The 21,027-nt window shown below is 49.9% G+C and overlaps 1 protein-coding gene across 10 annotated transcripts in view; it reads right to left on the minus strand.

Annotated features, from left to right (window-relative positions):
- MYO18B (myosin XVIIIB) overlaps nt 1-21,027 on the minus strand; it is a 229,256-nt gene that overhangs the window by 50,515 nt on the left and 157,714 nt on the right. For 7 of the 10 annotated variants that reach the window (XM_044930013.2, XM_025267427.3, XM_044930011.2 and 4 more), the window contains 4 exons: nt 20,254-20,370; nt 19,410-19,493; nt 17,438-17,575; nt 14,143-14,328 (listed from right to left, as the gene is read on the minus strand). In XM_044930013.2, coding sequence (XP_044785948.2) covers nt 14,143-14,328; nt 17,438-17,575; nt 19,410-19,493; nt 20,254-20,370 — 525 coding nt within the window. Of the gene's footprint in view, nt 1-3,901; nt 4,122-6,568; nt 10,752-12,201; nt 12,928-14,142; nt 14,329-17,437; nt 17,576-19,409; nt 19,494-20,253; nt 20,371-21,027 lie in introns of those variants that run through there. The other 3 variants (XM_044930016.2, XM_044930017.2, XM_044930015.2) reach the window with 3 other exon arrangements.

Here is a 21,027-nt window from a genome sequence, read left to right on the forward strand (position 1 = left end):
AGCCCAGTGGCACCAGCCTCTGGGATGAACCGACTCATTACTTCGCAGCGGGGCCCTGGGCTCTCGCAGGTCGGTCTGTCCTGCCCTTGCAGGTGCTTAGGGTCATCTCCTGCTTGGCTCAGGGGGCCAGGACTTCCGGAAGGCAGGTATGGGTCCAATGTCCTCTTACTGGTTTCCCTCAGTTTTTCTCCCGGCGCCAGGGAACATGTCAGCAGCAGCCCCTTGAAGCTCCTTCCTCCTCTCAATCCCTCTCTGGAGGCCAGATGCTGTCCTGGGAGACACGTGGTCTGAACCAGGCAAAATAGTCCTCAATGTGGGCCCAAGTCTGAGTGGGGCCCCTTGGAACCTCTAAAGTAGGTCTGTGAGTTTGCTGTGCAAATCCCAACACTTGATAAAACCCTTTCGACTTGTTTCAAACAAGGTGCAAACTCTGGCTCCCTGGGTCAAATCTGGCCTGTGCCTGTGTTTATAAATAAAGTTTTATTGGAACATGCATTGTTTATTGACTAATTCTCTGGCTGCTTTTGTGCTATAGCAGAGTTGAGTAGTTGTGACAAATATAGTAAGGCCTGCAAAAGTCTAAACTATTTACTACCTTGGCCTTTACAGAAAACATTTGCTGATTAGGTGCGACCTCTAGAAATTTGGGCACACTCTCAGGAAGAAGTGAACATCACGTTATTTCCTGAGTTCTTTTCCTTTTGTTTGCTGAGAAGTCACATCGGTCGTCTTTTTTTCCCCACCCAAGCAAGTAGCTCACAAAGGCTGGAGTCGGAAGGATTCCCCAAGTGTTTGTTTTTAAGCCTCCCTATAGCAGGATGCTGTGTGTCTAAACCACTGCCAAACTTTAATAACAGCATCGACCGTGTCACCTCCCACCAAAAGCGAACAGGAAACCCGGCTCGGCTGCCCAGCTGGGTGGATGTCAGCTGTGGAAAATTGTCTGAACAAGGACAGATGGAGCTTGTTTCTGCCTTTCTTCTTCCATTTGAAAACTTTTTGGGAGGGAAGAGGAGAATGCTGTTAGGGAAATGAATGTGTTGCTTCTAATGATCTGAGTGGGAGTGTGCCAGGGGTGACATGCAGCAGGATGGGCTCCGTGTCATTTACTTGCAATGCAGGCAAGGCAACACTGGGCAAAGAACAGAATCCCAATGAGACTGGTGCCCAGGACACTGAGCACAGTTAAGGAGGCGTCTACGGACCCCAGGTCACAAGGGGGATGTAGCATGTTGGGAGAGAATTCCCAGAATTGTCCAACTTGGAAGGATTTAACCACTGCCTATGCTTATACCTCTGCTCGGAAGCTCAGAGCCTGTCTGTTCTCCAAGTGGCTCTTCTGTGCTAGGTCTCCCCCTCACAGTGATGCTGGTGGTGGGGGTGAGAATGAGGATGGTGGTGGTGGTGGGGATGGTGGTCGTGGTGATCTGATGCTGGTGGTGGGGGTGAGAATGAGGATGGTGGTGGTGGTGGGGATGGTGGTCGTGGTGATCTGATGCTGGTGGTGGGGGTGAGAATGAGGATGGTGGTGGTGGTGGGGATGGTGGTCGTGGTGACAATGACTTGGTGGTAGTGGTGATCTGATGATGATGGTGGGGGGTGGTGAATAGGATGGCCATTGGGATGCTGATGGTGGTCATGGTGATGACGGAGGTGGCAGTGATGATGACCGCTTGGTCTGAATGTCTGCCTGCACGTCATTCCTCCGTTGAAATCCTAACCCTCGAGGCGATGGTATTCGTAGGTGGGGCCTTTGGAGGTGGATTAGGTCATGAGGATGGAGCCCACATGAATGGGATTAGATGGCAGACAGAGTCCTCAACCTTTCCATCACTTGAGGACACAGCAAGAAGCACCAGCTATGAACCAGGAAGAGAACCCTCACAAGAGTGTGACCATGCTGGTGACCTGACCTTGGACTTCCCAACCTCTGGAACTATGAGTGCTAAATTTCTGTTGTTTAGAAGCCACCCGGTCTGCAGTATTTTGTCATAACAGCCAAAACAGATTAAGACAATGATAATGATGACGATGTGACAGTGCGTTTGCTTTGTTCCTGGCACTGTGATACGCATTTAAATGCATTATCTCATTAAATCTTCCCTGAAAGGCTGTGAGGGGCTTGCACTAATTACCCCTATTTTATACGATGACAAAGACACAGAAGGTGAGCGTCTGGACCAGTCACATGACAGGAAGTGGCGGCACTGAGGTTTGCACCCAGTCTCCGAGTTCTCTGCCACTTCTGTCAGGCTTTGGTCAGTATGCATTCTTTATGCCTGCAAGTGAAAGTGAAAAGTGAAAGTGAACTTGCTCAGTCATGTCTGACTCTTTGAGACCACATGGACTGTAGCCTACCAGGCTTCTCCATCCATCGGATTTTCCAGGCAAGAGTACTGGAGTGGGTTGCCATTTCCTTCTCCAGGGGATCTTCCCGACCCAGAGATCAAACCCAGATCTCCTGCATTACAGACAGACACTTTACCCTCTGAGCCACCAGGGAAGATTTTTTTTATGCCTAGTATGTGCCAAGCCATGTTTAAGGGCTCAGTTCATTTGCTCAGTTGGGTCTGACTCTTTACGACCCCATGGATTGCAGCACGCCAGGCCTCCCTGTCCATCACCAACTCCCAGAGCTTGCTCAAACTCATACCCATTGAGTCAGTGATGCCACTAACCATCTCATCCTCTGTCGTCCCCTTCTCCTCCTGCCTTCAATCTTTCCCAGTGTCAGGGTCTTTTCCAATGAGTCAGTTCTTCACATCAGGTGGCCAAAGTATTGGAGTTTCAGCTTCAGCATCAGTCCTTCCAATGAATATTCAGGACTGATTTCCTTCAGGATGGACTGGTTGGATATCCTAGCAGGCCAAGGGACTCTCAAAAGTCTCCTCCAACATCACAGTTGAAAGGCATCAATCTTTCGGCACTCAGCTTTCTTTATGGTCCAACTCTCACATCCATACATGACTATTAGAAAAACCATAGCCTTGACTACAGAGCTTTGTTGGCAAAGTAATGTCTCTGGTTTTTAATATGTTGTCTAGGTTGGTCATACTGTTTCTTCCAAGAATCATCTTTTAATTTCATGTACAAGGGTAAAGGTAAGCAAAATTTCTTTTTTTCTGTAAAGGACCAGTTCATCAGAGTAAGTGATAAATTCCCTTTTGCTTAAGCCAATTTGAGGTTTGTTTCTCCAGCTTACAACCAAAAGAGCTCTAACTTAGACCAGTTCAGTCATCCAGTTTTATTCATCTACGCTTGCAATTCCAAATCAGCCAATTTTTCTTTACCACTGCTTGCTTTATCCTCAAGTTCTGAGATCTCCTTCTACTTTCTCGCTGTTTCAGTTCAGCCAAAGAAGAAAAAAGAAATCACTAGAAAGAGATGAATGATCTTTCAAACCAAATTATAGTTTGGAAATGAATTTAAAACATTAAGAGTCTGACTGGGGGCTCCCTGGGATCACTATCTCCTGAAGATGTTCAACTGGGACAGTGACTGTGCTTTTTCAGTTGTGAAGAATGACATTCCCAAGCCTCTCCGACATGCAATTAAGTGTGGCTTAACCTCATCTAAACAATTTCAACTGGATTTATTTTAATAACTTAATATACACCTGTACCATTCAACCAATATCTCCCCCCTCACCTTTTATAAAGTAATTAACTTTGGGGAGTTACGTTATTCTAATTTCCAGCAAGTCTAAAGTGACAAGGGTTCAACTGCTGACGTCTCTGGGGACGAGATCAGTATCTGCTCTTCAGTTTGCCGTCTCCAGGCTCCACACGTTGTGTGTAATTGGTATTAGCAACTTTAAATTCTGATTAATTACTGGAGAGCCTGTTTTTGATGCTGAAACAAAGCCATAAGTCAGGGAGTAATAGACCCAATTACTCCTAGGTAGGCTTCCCATAATAGATTTTATTATCTAGATATCTCATCTCAGAGGCAGATGCAAAGAAACTCATTTCATTAGATGATAACGTCTCTTGAATTGAAGTGCATTCACCACCTGGGATCAGGAGAGCTCAGGAAAATTCACGATTCAGAAATACATCTGGGGCTGGTGACACGAGGTTCTCAGTCCTTTTTAGGAACAAGTTTCTCTCGTATGGAAACCTCTGTGTGGAGACAAGCAGGAGGGGCCCTCAGTGCTGGCAGGCCAGGTGACACAAAGGCCCACGTTTTCCCTGCCAGTTCTCTGAGAATATGGGAGGCTGTTCCTAGTGGGGAGAGACATGGCATGTGAACAGGGAGTTTAGGAAATGTGTCAGGTCGTTTTGGATCATGCTGAGATAACAGGGCGGTAATTAGGAGAGCTATCTCCCTGTCAAGAGAGCTATAAAAGGTGTTATTTACACCCTGCTCATGGCCCCAAAGGGAGAAGGCAATGGCACCCCAGTCCGGTACTCTTGCCTGGAAAATCTCGTGGACGGAGGAGCCTGGTGGGCTGCAGTCCATGGGGTTGCGAAGAGTCGGATACGACTGAGCAACTTCACTTTCACTTTTCCCTTTCATGCACTGGAGAAGGAAATGGCAACCCACTCCAGTGTTCTTGCCTGGACAGTCTCAGAGACGGGGGTGCCTGGTGGGCTGCCGTCTATGGGGTCGCACAGAGTCGGACACGACTGAAGTGACTTAGTAGCAGCAGCAGCAGCATGGCCCCAAATGCCCTCCACGTGGAATGCCTTTTTAAATACTCCAATTCCCAGCCAAAATAATTCATCTTTATAATCTGAAATTCAGAATCATTGGTGGGAGACAAACACTGAGAGCTTTCTAAAATCAAACCCTTAACTCTGGGTTTGGTGGATGTCCCTGGGTGTAGCTGGTGGGAGGGGAGCTGTGATATGACCTAGAGTTTGGAAACGTGGGTGTTTGGGTGGCTTCAAACCAAAACAAAGCAAAAACGAACATGAAAACTACATAGAATCTGGCTTTGGGCTTCCTGAAGCCCTTAGCACCTGCGGCCAGAATCTCAGAAGACAGGAAGAAGGGAACTAGAGGGGAAGACAGAGCAGCCAGCATGCCGGAGGGGCAGTTATGTGGCAGGCAGAGCGAGAAGCGTGGCGTGGATTACTCGCTTCAGTCTTTCTGAGTCGATTTGATCACACCCCTTTCATACATGAGGTGAAAGAACGTTCTCAAGAGGACAGAGCTCTCAGACTGGTGTAATCTGGCTTTAAAAAAAAAAAAAACGGCAGTCAGCAAGCGGTGAGATGTGATTTAAGAGCCTTCTGACTCCCCACTTCTGCTCCTTGTATTCTCAGGGCAGGGTGACTCCACCCCAAGGAGACGCCAAGCCTGCGATGTGCTGGAACTAGTTCCTTACTGGCTGGCATGAGATGATGCCTGAATTTTCAGGAATTCTGTGAGCCAGCTGTTATACAGCTACGTATTATTAAAAGTTGAATAATATCAACTTACAAGTAATTAAATAAATCACATTGAAAGCAAAGGTGAGACTCTTCCTGGTGGTGTAGTGGTTAAGAACCCACCTGCCAATGCAGGGCGTCTGGAGAGCTTCTGCGGCTGGTCATGTCTATCACACCTGTCTGGTGAAGACACCACATAACAGGGCTGCTCTGCGAGGCTTCCCAACACCGCGCTCCGTGACGGCACACTGTTGGCTGGGCCCAGCCCCGGGTGGGGGGTTTATATCAGAGAGGCTGGAAAACACTACAAGCTGGGACTCCACCTACCCCGGAGGGCCCGTGTTAACGTCAGCCGGCACACCACAGCCCCAGCTCTCCCCTGGTGATCTGAGTCTCCCCAGGTCTAAGTTCGCTGGAACCTCCCCACTGCATCCACGCGAAGCTCCCTTCTCAGAGGGAAATTCACCAATACGGAAGAGAGCCATCCCTTCTCTGTTAGGTCTCACATTCTTTTCATTCTTTTCCCCCAAAGGTGGAAAATATACCCCAAAGTAACACCAGATACATAATTCATGAACCATATATAATTGATGTCGGGTTTAACAGAAGTAGAGCTGTAAGTGGTTGTCTATTAACTATTTATGACTCTCCCTGGGCTGCTGACGAGCTAGGCTCAGTGCGGAGATCACACCCATGCTCCCATGTTTTATTTAAACATTATTAAAAGCACACAGTCTGCAGCGAGGCCTCCCATTCCACTCTGAATTAGGCCCCGCTGTGAAGTCGCCTCTGGATCTCAGGAAGGTTAGGACTGGGTCTGCTGGCACTGCTTCTGCCTTTTCCCTTTGAGTTTGGGGTTAGGCTGCCTCCTCCTCCCACCCTTGGGATCCCACTGCAGTTCTTCTGTGACCTGGGGTACAGGTCACTCCCCACAGCCTGCCCTGAGTCTCAGTTTGATCATCTGTCAAATGAGGCGGGCTTCCCCAGTGGCTCAGCTGGTAAAGAATCTGCCTGCGATGCAGCAGACCTGGGTTTGATCCCTGGGTTGGGAAGATTCCCCTGGAGAAGGGCATGACAACCCAATCCAGTATTCTTGCCTGGAGAGTCCCATGGACAGAGGAGCCTGGAGGGCTAGTCCACGGGGTTGCAGAGAGTCAGACACGACTGAGTGACTAACGCACAGACCCATACACATCAAGTGGGCGGTACTGTAGGCGTTACTTAGGGCTTCTGGGAGGATGGGATTAGAGCGGTGATTATTAACAGAGTGACTCTGTTCCCCAGGGGACAGCTGGCAAGGTCTGGAGGTATTTTTGTGATGACCTGAGGTGGGGCTACTTGCATGTGCTGGGCAGAGGCCAGGGATACTGCTAAATATCCAACAAGGCACAGGACAGCCAGCATATCAGTTATTAGACCCAAAATGTCAGTAATGTCAAGACTGAGAAACCCTAGATTACAGAATCAAAAGCAATATTCATTTTTATAACTCATTTGCAAAAAATGTACTTGAATGATTAAATAACATGTGTCTAAATCTTCCAAAGAACAGAATGGGTTTGAGCCAGTGCAGACCTGTGTCCAGATTCTATCTCAGCCAGTTGACTGGGGTGTGGACCTTGGAGCGGTTGCTCCAGTTCTCTGATCTTGGTTTCTTTATTGGTAAAAGAGGGACAATGACGTCCAAGGGTGAGGCTTAAAGGACAGGTCTCAAGTAAAGCCCTTACCCCAATGCCCAGCACACAGTAAGCTGTAAAGTCCTAGCTCTCATCAACACGGCCCCCAGCCATCATGGGTGCGGGGCGGGATGCGCACACGGAGCTGGTGGACTTAGGATGTTGTCTGGGTGGACGAAGACAGAGTCATCATAGGAATGAAAAGAAAAGAGAAAGAAAACACAGTAGCATCTATTAAGTGCCTACTGTGTGCTATCATTGGGCACTTCTACACACACCATCTCAGTTCATCCTCACAGCCACCCAATGAGATCAGCTGTATCTTGCTCCCATTTTACAGAAGGGGAAACTGAGGTTCTGCAGTGTTCACTTAGCCACCGCAGTCTCATACTTTGAGTCCAGTGATCTTTCCACCACCCTGTAGTGAGCTGAGGTGTCCTCTCCAAAAATCATATCCACTTGGAACCTGAGACTATAACCTTTTTGGAAATAGGGTCTTTGCAGATGTGGTTAAGACAAGGTCATACTAGATTAGGGGAGCTTTAAATCGGAGGCCCAGTGTCCTTAGGAGAAGAGAGGACACAGAGATGGGGAAGAGACGAAGACCATGTGAAGATGGGGAGTGAGATGGAACGCCTGGAGCCCCCAGAAGCTGGAAGAAGGAAAGAATCTTCCCCAGAGCCTGCAGAGGGAGTGGGCGTGCTGACACCTTGCTCTCAGACTTCCGGCCCCTGGGACCATGCAAGGACACATCTCTGTCTTAAAACAACCAGTTTTTTTTAATCCGTTATGGCAGCTCTGAGAAACTAATGCAGATCCTCCTCCCCAAGATGAGCCAGAACAATTGTGTGAGGAAATGAGAGAGAAAGAGAGACTCCATGTCCACAGCCAGACCAGTGAGAACTGGTCAGGAGGATCCCCTGGAGGAGGGCATGGCAAGCCACTCCAGTATTCTTACCTGAAGAATCCCCATGAACAGAGGTGCCTGGCGGGCTATAGTCCATGGGGTTGCAACATGTTGGACATGACTGAGCAACTATACACAGCACCCCAAAGCTTCCAGCCTACTCTGATTCATCATTTAAGATGTTCAGATGGTACATCTTCTAGGCAAACTTCTCCAGGTCTCCTGGTTCTACCAAACCACTTCCTCTTTTTCGCTTGCATATCCCAGCCTGTATCAGAAATATTCAGAGACACATGAATCTCCTCTGGATCCTGAGAACTCCAGAAGCATAGGCCCTGGTCCATCCATGTCTGCACCTCCCAGAACATCAGGGAGATGGCACAGCCATGTAGCAGGACACAAACCAAAGTGTGTTGATCTGAAAGTTCCAACTTTAAAGATAATTTTTGAGCTGTTCTCTTAAAAGGTAAAACTTCAAAATGCTGTGGAAACCACTCAGCAAACAATTTCTGAGGATCTATCCTGTGCCTGACCCTGAACTGGAGACCAAGAGTTGAATAAACCCACCCCTTATCTTAGAGACTCCCAGTCTAGGAAGACAAGAACACAGGCAATCATAATAACCTATGTAAATGGGGTGAACACAAGGCCATGTGGGAACACAGAGGAGTTACATAACCATGAGGGCTTCCTGGCAGTGAGCCCTGATCGGAATCTGAAAGGTTGAGGAGGCAGGCAGAGGGACGCAGGAGAACAAAGGTGATGAGTCAAGAAATAACCTGACATAGGGGCAAGAGCGCTGGGCCTTCATGCTCGAGTAGATCATGCGAGGTGATAAGAGGCCGACAACCAAAGGCAGAGAAACCTACAGAGGCTCGACCTCTAGGAAGAAGCTGGGGCTCTGTTCTGAAGGCAGTGGAGGAGAGCCATGGAAGATTTCTTAGCAGGAGAGTAACAGAGTAAAGATGTGCCCCTTCTAGAAGGATCTGCAGGGAGGAGCAAGCATACAGAAACAGTGGGGAGCCAAGATACAAGGCCTAGTCCAGGCCTAGTCCAGGGGGGTGCAGATTAAAATAAAGACAGAGGACAGGGGGTTGAAACATGAGTGGGTGGATTTGAAGACTACCTCAACAGGATAAAATCAGCAGGCGTGGCCATTAATCTGTGTGAGCCGGAGAGAGAAGGGCCATTGTGATTTCTAGCTTGGGTCACTGGGGGATGAGCTAAGAGTAAGCAGAGGTGCCAGCTCGTAAAAGAGCCCGAGGTTCAAGGGAAAGTTAAGACTACAGAGTCAGACCCAAGCAATGAAGGGTAAACCCGACAGGCGCAGCCTTCAAAGCCGATGCGTCTGGCTGGAAGCCAGCAGAGGCCTGGCCTTCAACTCACCCTCAGTTCTTTCGGTTGCCCTTGACCTCCCTTGGCTACACTGTCCTGGAGCTGAGGTGGTTTCACCCGAGCTCTGTTAACTATGGAAAAACAACAGGACATAAATCCACAGATGAGCTGTCTCGCCGCCCCAATGACAAAGGGACTTGAATGATTTAGAGCCAGAATATTCTTTTTTCCATAACGGCTCCTGGAGTCGCCAGGAATAGTACATTTACGAAAATTAATGGCAAAACCTCATTTTTCTTTTTTCTGGGAAGAGAACTTCCATTGGCGGGGTAATTGATCCTGATCTGGACGTGCCGGTGCACCAGCCCGGGGTGTAAATCATTCACACAAAACAACTCACGGCCCTTTAAACCAACACCGGCAGTGACAAATGGGACAGGCTGGGACAGGCGGGAAGGAACGCGAGGGCAGGGCCATCAACATCCTTCCCGCTTCTCGCCACGGCCCAGGATGCGGGTTCCTTTGTGGGGTCTCCTGCAGCAGAGAGACTATCTCTCAGCAGGGGTGGGCTGGGAGGGCAGCGTGCTGTCCCAGTGAGAGCTTTGAGCTGGACACGCAGGGAAGCTGACCCCAGCTCTGCCACCCGACTGTGCGGCCCTGGGGTTGCACTGCACGTCCACACCTGCTGGGGCGATAGAAGCATGAAAGAAGGTGACATCTGGGACTTCCCTGGCCATGCAGTGACTAAGACTCTGCGGCTGCAATGCAGGGGGGCCGGGGTTTGATCCCTGGTCAGGGAACTAGATCCCACCTGCTGCAACTAAGACTTTGCTTGCCTCAACTAAAGGTCCTGTGCATCGCAACAGAGATCTGGCAGGCACCAAATACATAAACTTTTTTGTTTTAAAAAGATGACATCTGCAAAGAGCCAAAGCCCAGAGTGACCCAATCAATGTGTGTTCAGGGAACAAATGAATGAATGCTTGGCTCAGGGAGTTCAGAAATTCACTATCCCTCTCAGGGAGATTTGAACTTTAAAAATAGAAGAGGGCAATGGTTACTCACAGAAAATGACTTGTGAGCAGGAGCATGATGCCAACTGGCCTTCTAAGACCCTCCAGATACCAGCACACGGATCCTTTAACAGAAAATGACTTGTGAGCAGGAGCATGATGCCAACTGGCCTTCTAAGACCCTCCAGATACCAGCACACGGATCCTTTAACAGAAAATGACTTGTGAGCAGGAGCATGATGCCAACTGGCCTTCTAAGACCCTCCAGATACCAGCACACGGATCCTTTAACAGAAAATGACTTGTGAGCAAGAGCATGATGCCAACTGGCCTTCTAAGAGCCTCCAGATACCAGCACACGGATCCTTTAACAGAAAATGACTTGTGAGCAGGAGCATGATGCCAACTGGCCTTCTAAGACCCTCCAGATACCAGCACACGGATCCTTTGTTTTCCCGTGAAGGTTTGGAGCCACCACCACAGAGAAACATAGGAAATAGACAAGTAGCAGCCTTGGTGGTGTTTCTCCCTGTGGTATATGCTCTTGGGGGTGAGGGTCCATCTTGTTCCCTGCTGGTCCCCAACATCCAGCCCTGGGTTTGGCCTGGAGTAAAAACTAGGGATATATATCAACTCAAAGAATGAAAGAGCCGGAACCCTGCCTGCCTTGCAGGTGAAGTCTCTCAAGAACATGCAGCACAGAGCAGCCACCCTTGTCTTATGGGGAGGAAGGGAAGAAGGCAGACTGGTGGTACAGCCCGAAAGGTGAGATGCTATCTCCTGGACACCTGGCAGAGTGCCAGGACGCCATGCCAACGGGGGCGGGGGGCCTCGGCAACAGGGCTCCCCTGAGAACTCCCCTCACCCAACTGTCCCACCAGCAGTGCTCTGCCCACACTGTCAGCTTCTACAAAAAGCAAGGACCGTCTGATTCCGTGTCCCTCCCCTCCAATGCCATCTGCATGCCATGCCCAGAGCTGGTGTTCAGTAAGTGGATAAATGAGGACATGAGGAAATATGACATCATCTCCTCCCCCAGTGGAAATATCTATCCTGGGGCTCAAAGGCAAGGTGCCTGTAAGAAGGCAGGTGGTTGGTGAGCTGGGGACATCCCCTATTAGGACAGGCCTGTGGCCTGACGCTGTCCCTGTGCGCCCTGCCCCCACAGAAGCATTGCAGCAACAGCCGGCTGTACAGCAACGCGCCCTCCCTCCGGAGGGGCTGGAAGGGGGGCTCCCTGAGAGTTAGCTCCTCCCAGAACCTGTCAACACGGCCTTATGTGGAAAAAGGGTGTTTACTGATATAACTAAGGTAAAGACCTGACATGAAATCAGATTGGATTTAGAGTGGGCCCGAAATCCAGTTACAGGTGGCCTTAGAAGAAAAGGTCGAAGGGCATCTGAGACACACATGCACAGGAGGACCACGTGAAGACAGAGGCAGAGGCTGGAGTGACCCAGCCATACACCAAGAATCACCTAGAACCACCAGAATTTGGAAGGGCAAACAAGAATTCTACCCTGGAACCATCAGAGGGAGCATGGACCTGCCAATATTTTGATTTCGGACTTTGGCCTTCAGAACTGTGAGAGAATAAATTGCTCTCGTTTTAAAGCACCCAGTTAGGACTTCCTTGGTGGTCCAGTGGCTAAGAGTCTGCATTCCCTATGCAGGGGGGCCCAGGTTCAATCTCTAGTCAGGGAACTAGACCCTGCATGCCACAACAAAGATCAAAGATTCTGGGAGCTGCAACTAAGATCCAGGGCAGTCAAATAAATATGGATGGGGCGGGAGTGGAGGGGGGTTCAGGATGGGGAACACATGTACACCCATGGTGGATTCATGTCAATGTATGGCAAAACCAATACAATATTGTAAAGTAATTAGCCTCCAACTAAAATAAATAAATTTATATTAAATAAATAAATAAACAGACAAACCCCCCAGTTTGGAGTAAATTTCCAAGGCAGCCCTAGAAAACTAATACACCACCCAACCCCAAAGACAACAAAATAAAAAGGACAGTTCAGCCTTGGTAAGCTTATCCAGAATCTTGAAATAAGAAAACAGAGAAAATGCAGGTCTAACCAGCAAACATGCAAGCTTTGTGCTTTAGAGTTTTGATCTGTATATGGGGGTTGCACTATAACCTTTGCCGTCTTTTAGGGCCTTTATAGATCTTAAGTATATGATGTCCCTGGAAATGGGAGTCATGTTCCTGGGAATGGGAGTGCGGAGAGGGAAGTTAAGAAGAGCAGAAAGGAGAGGAGAGGACAGAGAGGGAAAGAGAAAAAGAGCAGAGGCGAGAGGAGGAAAACCACCACCTGATGTGACCGGAAAGCCTGGGTGTGTGGCCAGTTAACAAAGACATCAGAGGAGAAAGGCCGGGATGCTGTCTGAGTCCAGCCAGAGCTGGCAGGAGGGGAGCTGGGCTGCATGAGAAGCAGGGCTGGCCAATGAGGAAGGTAGCCTGTCAGTGGGAAGAAAGAGCCTCACCCCTCCTGGGGCCGCTGGGGCGAGGTGGCGTGGAGGAGCTGCCAGTCACAGGGCTCGGATTCTGTCTGGGAACCTGGGTCTCTGTGTGGAGCCTCGCCTCCCCACACGACAGGCGGGCTGCTGGCCTGTCAAGGGCAGAGCTGATGTGAGTGACACCAGCCGCGGGAGGCAGTGGCCCAAGAAATATACTTGCTGCAGGAGGACAAGGTGGTGAGACCTGTCACAGACCCAGAGTGGACCAGGCAGGAAGGAGATAATGATTGTGATTTAGAGCCCTCTGGGCCGAACCACAGCACGATACGGGTTGTGAGGAGGTGCGTGGTGGTGGGCCAAGGGGGTGCCGGGTGCCTCCCAGGCCATGCAAGTGGAAACCTGGAGGCTGGGAGACAGCTAGGCTCCTGAGGGAGAGGAGGAGCAGGCTGTCTCAGGTGCTCTGTGATCCGTGCAGGAAACTGTCCTCATGAAAATATAATCGACTATAGAGAAACCTTCCCATTGGGAAGGAAATGCAATTTAAAATGTAGCCTGAGCCACAGAAGGGGACAGGCATGGCTCAGTGAATAAAGGCAGAGACTGCAGAGTTGGGCAGAACTGAGTTTAATGTCTTACTTGTGTGTGGCCTTGAGCAAGTGAATGTACCACTCTGGGCCTCAGTTTGACACGTGTGTGTCCCTGGGCCTCGGTTTTCCCATCTGAAAATGGCAATAAGATCAGTACCTGCCTCATAGGATTGTCACGGAGATTTAAATGAGAAAGGATTAACTCAGAACCCGGCACCTGGCCAGTGCTTAGTAAGTGGTGGGCTTAGCACAATTGCTTTTGTCTTTTATCTTTGTGGTGGTTGTTAACAGCCCAGGAAGAGCTCTCATGCTTAACAGGTATGACCTGGACAAGTCTGCTCTGTTAAGCCTCAGTTTCCTCATTTGTAAAGGGGGATAATAATTCTGACTTGGCATGGTTATAACGACTACATGACGATTACACGGTATTATGGGTCTTAGGAGTATGCAAGAGAGCAATTTAATAAATGCTGAGTCTCTCCTGTTTGCACAAGGCTGCCCTGCCTCTGGAGGAGAAAGTGTGAGGCAGGAAGACAAAAGTTCGGAGCCCGAGACGCAAAGGTAGCTGGACGCCATCCTGCAGGAGTGAACGGCATTGGCTCACTCTGGACACGCCCCCGGAGTTTGGGGCCAATGGCAGGGTCGGCTCGCAGCCCATCCCCTTCCAGTGTCTTCCCTGCTTCGGGTTTACACCACGTCCCCAGAGGCCTGCGCCTGAGGCCCTTACTCAGAAATAAGGAGGGCTCCCCTCCTGAACCTCGGTCCCAGGACCGCACTCACCAGCTCCATGCACCGCCGGCTGGCCTCGGCCTCCCGCTGCACCAGCTCTTCCATGTCTGCCTTAAGCTCCTCCAGGCGCCGCTGGTAGTACTGGCTGTTCTCCCGCTGCTGGGACTCGGCCGCGGCCGCCTGCGAGAGCTCCTCGCCCATCTTGATCAGGCTGTCCCGAAGCCGGATCACCAGCACCTGCAGCCCGGGCAAAGAGCACACGCCCAGCCTGGAGTTAGAGGTCTGGGGCCCGACACCGGGGGGCTCTAGGAACAGAAACCCTCTGCTGAGTCTCTGTGCGTTTTAATGAAGTAACTAGGGTAATAACCACGATTTCTGGTACAAAAATGAAGGAAACATAGAAAACGAGAGCTGTTACTCTGGAAGGCAGCGTACATAGTGACTGACGCTGAATTTACGTTCTGGGTTCAAATCCTACCTCCACCTATCTTCCTAGCTGTGACCCTGGGCAGGTAATTAACCTTCTGAGAGGCAGGGGTGCCTGTACCTATGTCTCAGGGATGCTGTAAGAGTTGAACACATTAAGTTACACAGAAGGCTTGGCTCAGTACCCAGCACATCCTATGTGCTGGGTAAGGGCTGGGAATTAATATTTATAGCAGCCTTCATTCAGCTGACGGTTTGGAAGGTGGAGTGGTGCCATGGAGAAGACATCAGGCAGGGAGGAGAGGGAGAGGTGGGTCCAAACCCCTTCCCCAAGGTGGGTTACTGTTTCCCGATTTGTAAAACAAGGAGGTTTGAGCAAGTCATCTCCCATGAGCCTCAGCTCTCATACTTTATGGCATTCTTCTTTTTTTGTGTGTGTGGAAAAGCCAGAAGGACACGATGAAACTATGAAGAGACAGAAAAGAGCTGTGGGCATCACTGAAGACGACCTTAACTCAACAGGGGGGGCTGCAAAATTCATGGCCAACAAGTCTGGAACCAATTGATTCTGGTGGGCAAATACTCGAGTGTTGACATAAAATGGAGCCTGGGTGAAGATTTTAGGTCCCTGCTAAGGATTCTGAGCCCCTTTCCAGATCAGAGACTGAATGATGGTCTGAAATAAAAGCTTCACAACTCGTTTGCTTTTTTCCCATTCAACTGGAGTTAGCAACAGTTTCAAAGGGCAACAGGAGGGTCATAAGAGGAGTGCCCAAACTGTGTCCCCAAGGTATCCTATCTCCAGGACCTGGGGCTCTGCTAAATTCCAACAGTGATATCAGAGGAAAGGTGAATCTGGAGACAGAACCTGCCGTTTCAAGTTATTCTACCATGGTTTTCTTCTCTGCTGCTGCTAGAATCAAGCAAAAAATTATATGTGATGCAGCTCAATATTACGTATTTAGTCATTTAAAATATCATAGATCAGAGTTCCATGGAGATCTGCAGAGACAATTATGCCCTGAGGGATCCCGTGAGCAATTCCAAGAACCATGGAGGGTCAAGGCAGTTTTTCTCTGGTCTTCATTCAGAGCAGCTTTCCTAGAGACCAGATGCCCAACAGAAGGTCAGGAGAAAATGTTTCAGAGCGAGAAGAGTAGCCTTCCACTGACCAAACACACGGTCACCCTGTGGGTGAGCCAGCTGGCCACAGGGAGATGAGAACGTGAGACCAGAGCAGAGCAAAGGTCAGGAGTTAGGCTTCTCTTATCCCTGATGCTACCTGCTTTATCTTTAATGACTCGACCTTTCCGGGGGCCATCTTCTCATTCTCTCCCACCTGCCCCAGGCGCTGTGATGAACATCAAGTGGAGCAGCTGATGTAGAAGGTTCTGGCAGTGGTGATGGCCTCTGTAAACATCCCATGCCATTGGTGTACAGAGCTAACAGTGAAGACAGTCAGTGAATCCCACCGCTGCCCATCCAAGTCCTGGAAACATCCCTGACTCCCTAGCCTGAAAAGACTTCCATCCTCTAAACCTCACAGACCTCTCTCCTTATAATGGGTGTTTCAGTTCAGTTCAGTCACTCAGTCATGTCCAACTCTTTGCAACCCCATGAATCGCAGCATGCCAGGCCTCCCTGTCCATCACCAACTCCTGGAGTTCACTCAGACTCACGTCCATCAAGTCAGTGATACCATCCAGCCATCTCATCCTCTGTCATCCCCTTCTCCTCCTGCCCCCAATCCTCCCAGCATCAGAGTTTTTTCCAGTGAGTCAACTCTTCGCAAGAGGTGGCCAAAGTACTGGAGTTTCAGCTTTAGCATCATTCCTTCCAAAGAACACCCAGGACCGATCTCCTTTAGAATGGACTGGTTGGATCTCCCTGCAGTCCAAGGGACTCTCAAGAGTCTCCTCCAACACCACAGTTCAAAAGCATCCATTCTTCAGCGCTCAGCTTTCTTCACAGTCCAACTCTCACATCCATACATGACTACTGGAAAAACCATAGCCTTGACTACAGGGAGCTTTGTTGGCAAAGTAATGTCTCTGCTTTTGAATATGCTATCTAGGTTGGTCATAACTTTCCTTCCAAGGAGTAACTGTCTTTTAATTTCATGGCTGCAATCACCATCTGCAGTGATTTTGGAGCCCAAAAAAATAAAAGTCTGATACTGTTTCTACTGTTTCCCCATCTATTTCCCATGAAGTGATGGGACTAGATGCCATGATAGTTTTCCGAATGTTGAGCTTTTAGCCAACTTTTCACTCTCCTTTATCACTTTCATCAAGAGGCTTTTTAGTTCCTCTTCACTTTCTGCCATAAGAATGGTATCATCTGCATATCTGAGGTTATTGATTTCTCCTGGCAATCTTGATTCCTGCTTATACTTCCAGCCCAGCATTTCTCATGATGTACTCTGTACCCACATCTCCTACAAAGCTCTGTGCTTCTGGGAAGCAGCATCTGTCTTTCATGCTCCTGAAACAAAGCCTGACACTAGCTACAAAAGAAGTGTCCCATGCCTGTGTGGATGAGCGGGGGGTGAAGATGGGCAGAAGTGGATCAATGGATAAAAAGATGGACAGAGGGATCAAGGTCTAAAGGGGAGAAAAGCATAGAGGAAGCGAAGAAAAAAGAAAAAGGAAGAACAAATGGAAGGGAGAAGATGGATGGACCAACGCGGGTGGATGGAGATGGGGATGGAGGAGGTGGACAGGCCGAGTGGATGAGCAGCTAGTGGGCCGGGGAGACTGAAGGAAGGAGGGAGGGAGGGAACTCAGATGGGAGGTGGGTGAGTGATACAGATACAGACAGAGGCATACGGGAGGACAGACGGAGGGTGGGGGAAGGGTGGAGCTGGCACAAAGGCCTGCACAGCTCTAGGTCTGGGCAACATTGACACGCCAACTGGTACCTCAAATCTCTTGATCTGCACTTTCTGGAACTCTGTCTTGTTCTCCAGGTCGCAGATGACTGCCTCCTGCCTGCTGACGATGGCCCGGTCCACGGTGGACTGTTCCAGGTACTCGATGCGCATCTGGGCCACCTGCAGCTGGGGACGCACCCAAGACGGCTACTGACCACGCGGTGGCCTGAGTCCTGGATCCTGGGCCCCGGCCAGACCCAGCTCCGGAGCCATCCACACCGCTCCTTCTCAGCTCAGGTGCGCACACACCAACTGCCAGACCCGGGCTGAGGACTCGGCCCCGGACCCCAGCCCTCCCCGTGCCTTCAGCTCTCACTCGGGCCTTTAGCCAGTGCTGCTCTCACCTCCGGCTCTTGCCCTGGGGTCTGAGGGCAGCAAAGCTTTTGCATCAAGGACACTACTGAGATTAGGTTTGGGAGCCAAGCACCTCTCCTGGAGTCCAAAGCTGGCTCCCCAGTCTAGCTGGCTGAGTCTGGGAAGGTCTGTGTGCTTCCCTGAGCCTGTTTACTCACTCTCATGTGTGAAGACTGAAGGAGACTGATGCCTGGCGCATAGTAAGCACCAGCACATGGCCATTCCTGCTATTATTTGGTTCTGACTGTGGTCATTCTGTGCCCACAGGTACTGCTGGAAACCAGGTCACTCTGATAGCTGCTCTAAGTGGGCACATGCGTGAGTTCTAAGAGAGCTTTGAGAATTTCATGGATGGTAGCAACTCACTACGTAATGAGGGGAATTTAGGCAACTTAGGAGAAATCAGGACTTCAAAGGAAGTTTCACAGAGGATGGTGATCCTGTCTTGCACTGACGAGCCCTGTTCCTTGAAGCCACTTCTCAGGGGGAGAAATCCTGCTCTGAATGTCTGATAGGCCTCACTGCGTGTGGCATCTACGGGTGTGAACAAGCATGGGCAGTAGTATGTGTGTCTGTGTGTGTGTGTATGTCTATGGATGTGAACAAGCATGGGCAGTAGTGTGTGTGTGTGTCTATGGATGTGAACAAGCAGGGGCAGTGTGTGTGTGTGTGTGTCTACGGGTGTGAAAAGCATGAGCAGTAGTGTGTGTGTGTGTGTCTACGGGTGTGAACAAGCATGGGCAGTAGTGTGTGTGTGTCTATGGGTGTGAACAAGCATGGGCAGCAGTGTGTGTGTGTGTCTATGGGTGTGAACAAGCATGGGCAGCAGTGTGTGTGTGTGTCTATGGGTGTGAACAAGCATGGGCAGCAGTGTGTGTGTGTCTATGGGCGTGAACAAGCATGGGCAGCAGTGTGTGTGTCTACAGGTGTGAACAAGCATAGGCAGTAGTATGTGTGTGTGTCTACGGATGTGAACAAGCATGGGCAGTGGTGTGTGTGTGTGTGTCTACAGGTGTGAACAAGCATGGGCAGCAGTGTGTGTCTATGGGTGTGAACAAGCATGGGCAGCAGGTGTGTGTGTTTGTCTACGGGTGTGAAAAGCATGGGTAGTAGTGTGTGTGTGTGTGTCTACGGGTGTGAACAAGCATGGGCAGTAGTGTGTGTGTGTGTCTACAGGTGTGAACAAGCATGGGCAGCAGTGTGTGTGTGTGTCTATGGGTGTGAACAAGCATGGGCAGCAGTGTGTGTGTGTCTATGGGTGTGAACAAGCATGGGCAGCAGTGTGTGTGTCTACGGGTGTGAACAAGCATGGGCAGTAGTGTGTGTGTCTACAGGTGTGAACAAGCATAGGCAGTAGTATGTGTGTGTGTCTACGGATGTGAACAAGCATGGGCAGCGGTGTGTGTGTGTGTCTACAGGTGTGAACAAGCATGGGCAGCAGTGTGTGTGTGTCTACGGGTGTGAACAAGCATGGGCAGCGGTGTGTGTGTGTCTCTGGGACTGTCCTCAGTTCATCTGCCATGTGGCTGAAGCTGAGTGAACAATGAGTGAATGAACAGCAGTTTGCATGGCCCTCCCCCACTACACGGCGGCTGTGAGCACATACTTGTTCTTGAAGCTTGTTCTTCTCCTTCCTGGCTTCCTCCAGCTGCAGCTGCAGTTCCTGGATCTGCCCAATGTCAGCAGCAGACTGGTGAGATGAAAAGTGTCACCTGAGACCATAGGCTCTGCTGGAAGTCCCTTGTTCTCCCACCACAGATATGTGCACACCACAGAGTGTCTATGACAACAGCTAGTTCTAAAGGGCCCCTCATATCCCCCCAGTATCTCAGCGAGAGCAGTTCATTCCCACGCCATAGCCCATAGCTTCGGTCAACTGTCCAGCACCTTATCATACACCCTTGAGAGCCCAGATGGAATGAGATGGCTGCGGCACTAGGGCCAGAATTCAGAGGGAAGAGTACAATGTGAGGTCAGGTAACTGGGGTTCTAAACGTGGATTCCAGTCATAGCAAGCCACAGAACCTCTCTGCACCTCAGGGTCCCCATATGTAAAACTGGCTGATGGTCTCTACTGAGACCCTCTACATAGGGTCTGTCTGAAGACTAAATGAGGCAATGGAGAGTCCTTAAGAAAGAGTTGAGCCAAATGGCTGAATGTGACTATCCCCAGAGAGGATTCCAGAGGGGAGGAGGGCTCCTTGTTTTCTATTTTCCACAGGTATTTATTCTTTTATAGTATTTATAATGGGTGTACTAATTTACTGCTTTTGTAAATCAACAAATAAATGTCCATCTTGAACAAAAGTAGGTTTGAGTTTTGATCCCTATTTACCTTTGTGGTTTATCCTCAAAGGTCCTGAGACCAGAGAGTGGCCTGACTGAGTTGCCTGCTCACTGTCCCCGCCCATACACCCAAGGCCGCCAAGCCTTCTGCCCAAGGCCACTACCTGAGCAATGAGGTCCTTGTGCTTCTGCATGAGATCGTTCAGATCGTCCTGGTCCTCATCAATGCGCTTCAGGAGGTCCGCCCTCTCAAACTGCAGCCGGTACAGCTGCTCGTCCACCTGGCAGAGCAGGACGAGGGCAGGTGAGGTAGGAGGGGGCGGGAGAGGGTCTGCTGGGGGGAGGGGTTGATGAGCAGCAGGGAGGCTTGCCCGTGGGTGTGTCAGGTGAGTGAATATCTACCTGAAAGGGAGGCCACAGCTGTGTCAACGCCTCCTGTGGGTATGTCACGCGTGTGTGCACACTAGGCAGGCATGCGGCTGGCTGTATGAATGCAGCATGTGTACGTGAATGGATTTGTAAGCCCACCCAGGAATCTACTCATATACAATTTAAGTGTGCATGATGCATACGTGTGAGTAATCTCAGTAACTACGGCTAAACTTAGATGCTTATTTTACCTACAAGGGTCTTTATTTGGAGGTGCGTCTGTGACCTCGTAGGTGAGTGTGTACATTCATCCCTGTACACGTGTGTGTGTCAATGTTTATGGGCAGGTTCCCCTGGATCTAGCACCAACCAAACCTGGGACAAAAGGGCCAGATATAAGCTTTTGCCCATAAATCTCTAGCTCCACCTAAACTTAAATGGTTTTACATGTTGTGTACAAATTTAAGCCGACCCTGTACACCCAGAGAGGGCACATAGAAACCACACCCAATCTTCACCAGCATAATAGATCTGTGATCTATGTTCATTTGTCCCTGTTCAGCGCTGAG

This window comes from Bubalus bubalis, chromosome 17 (genome assembly GCF_019923935.1).
Source record: "Bubalus bubalis isolate 160015118507 breed Murrah chromosome 17, NDDB_SH_1, whole genome shotgun sequence".
NCBI lineage: Eukaryota > Metazoa > Chordata > Mammalia > Artiodactyla > Bovidae > Bubalus > Bubalus bubalis.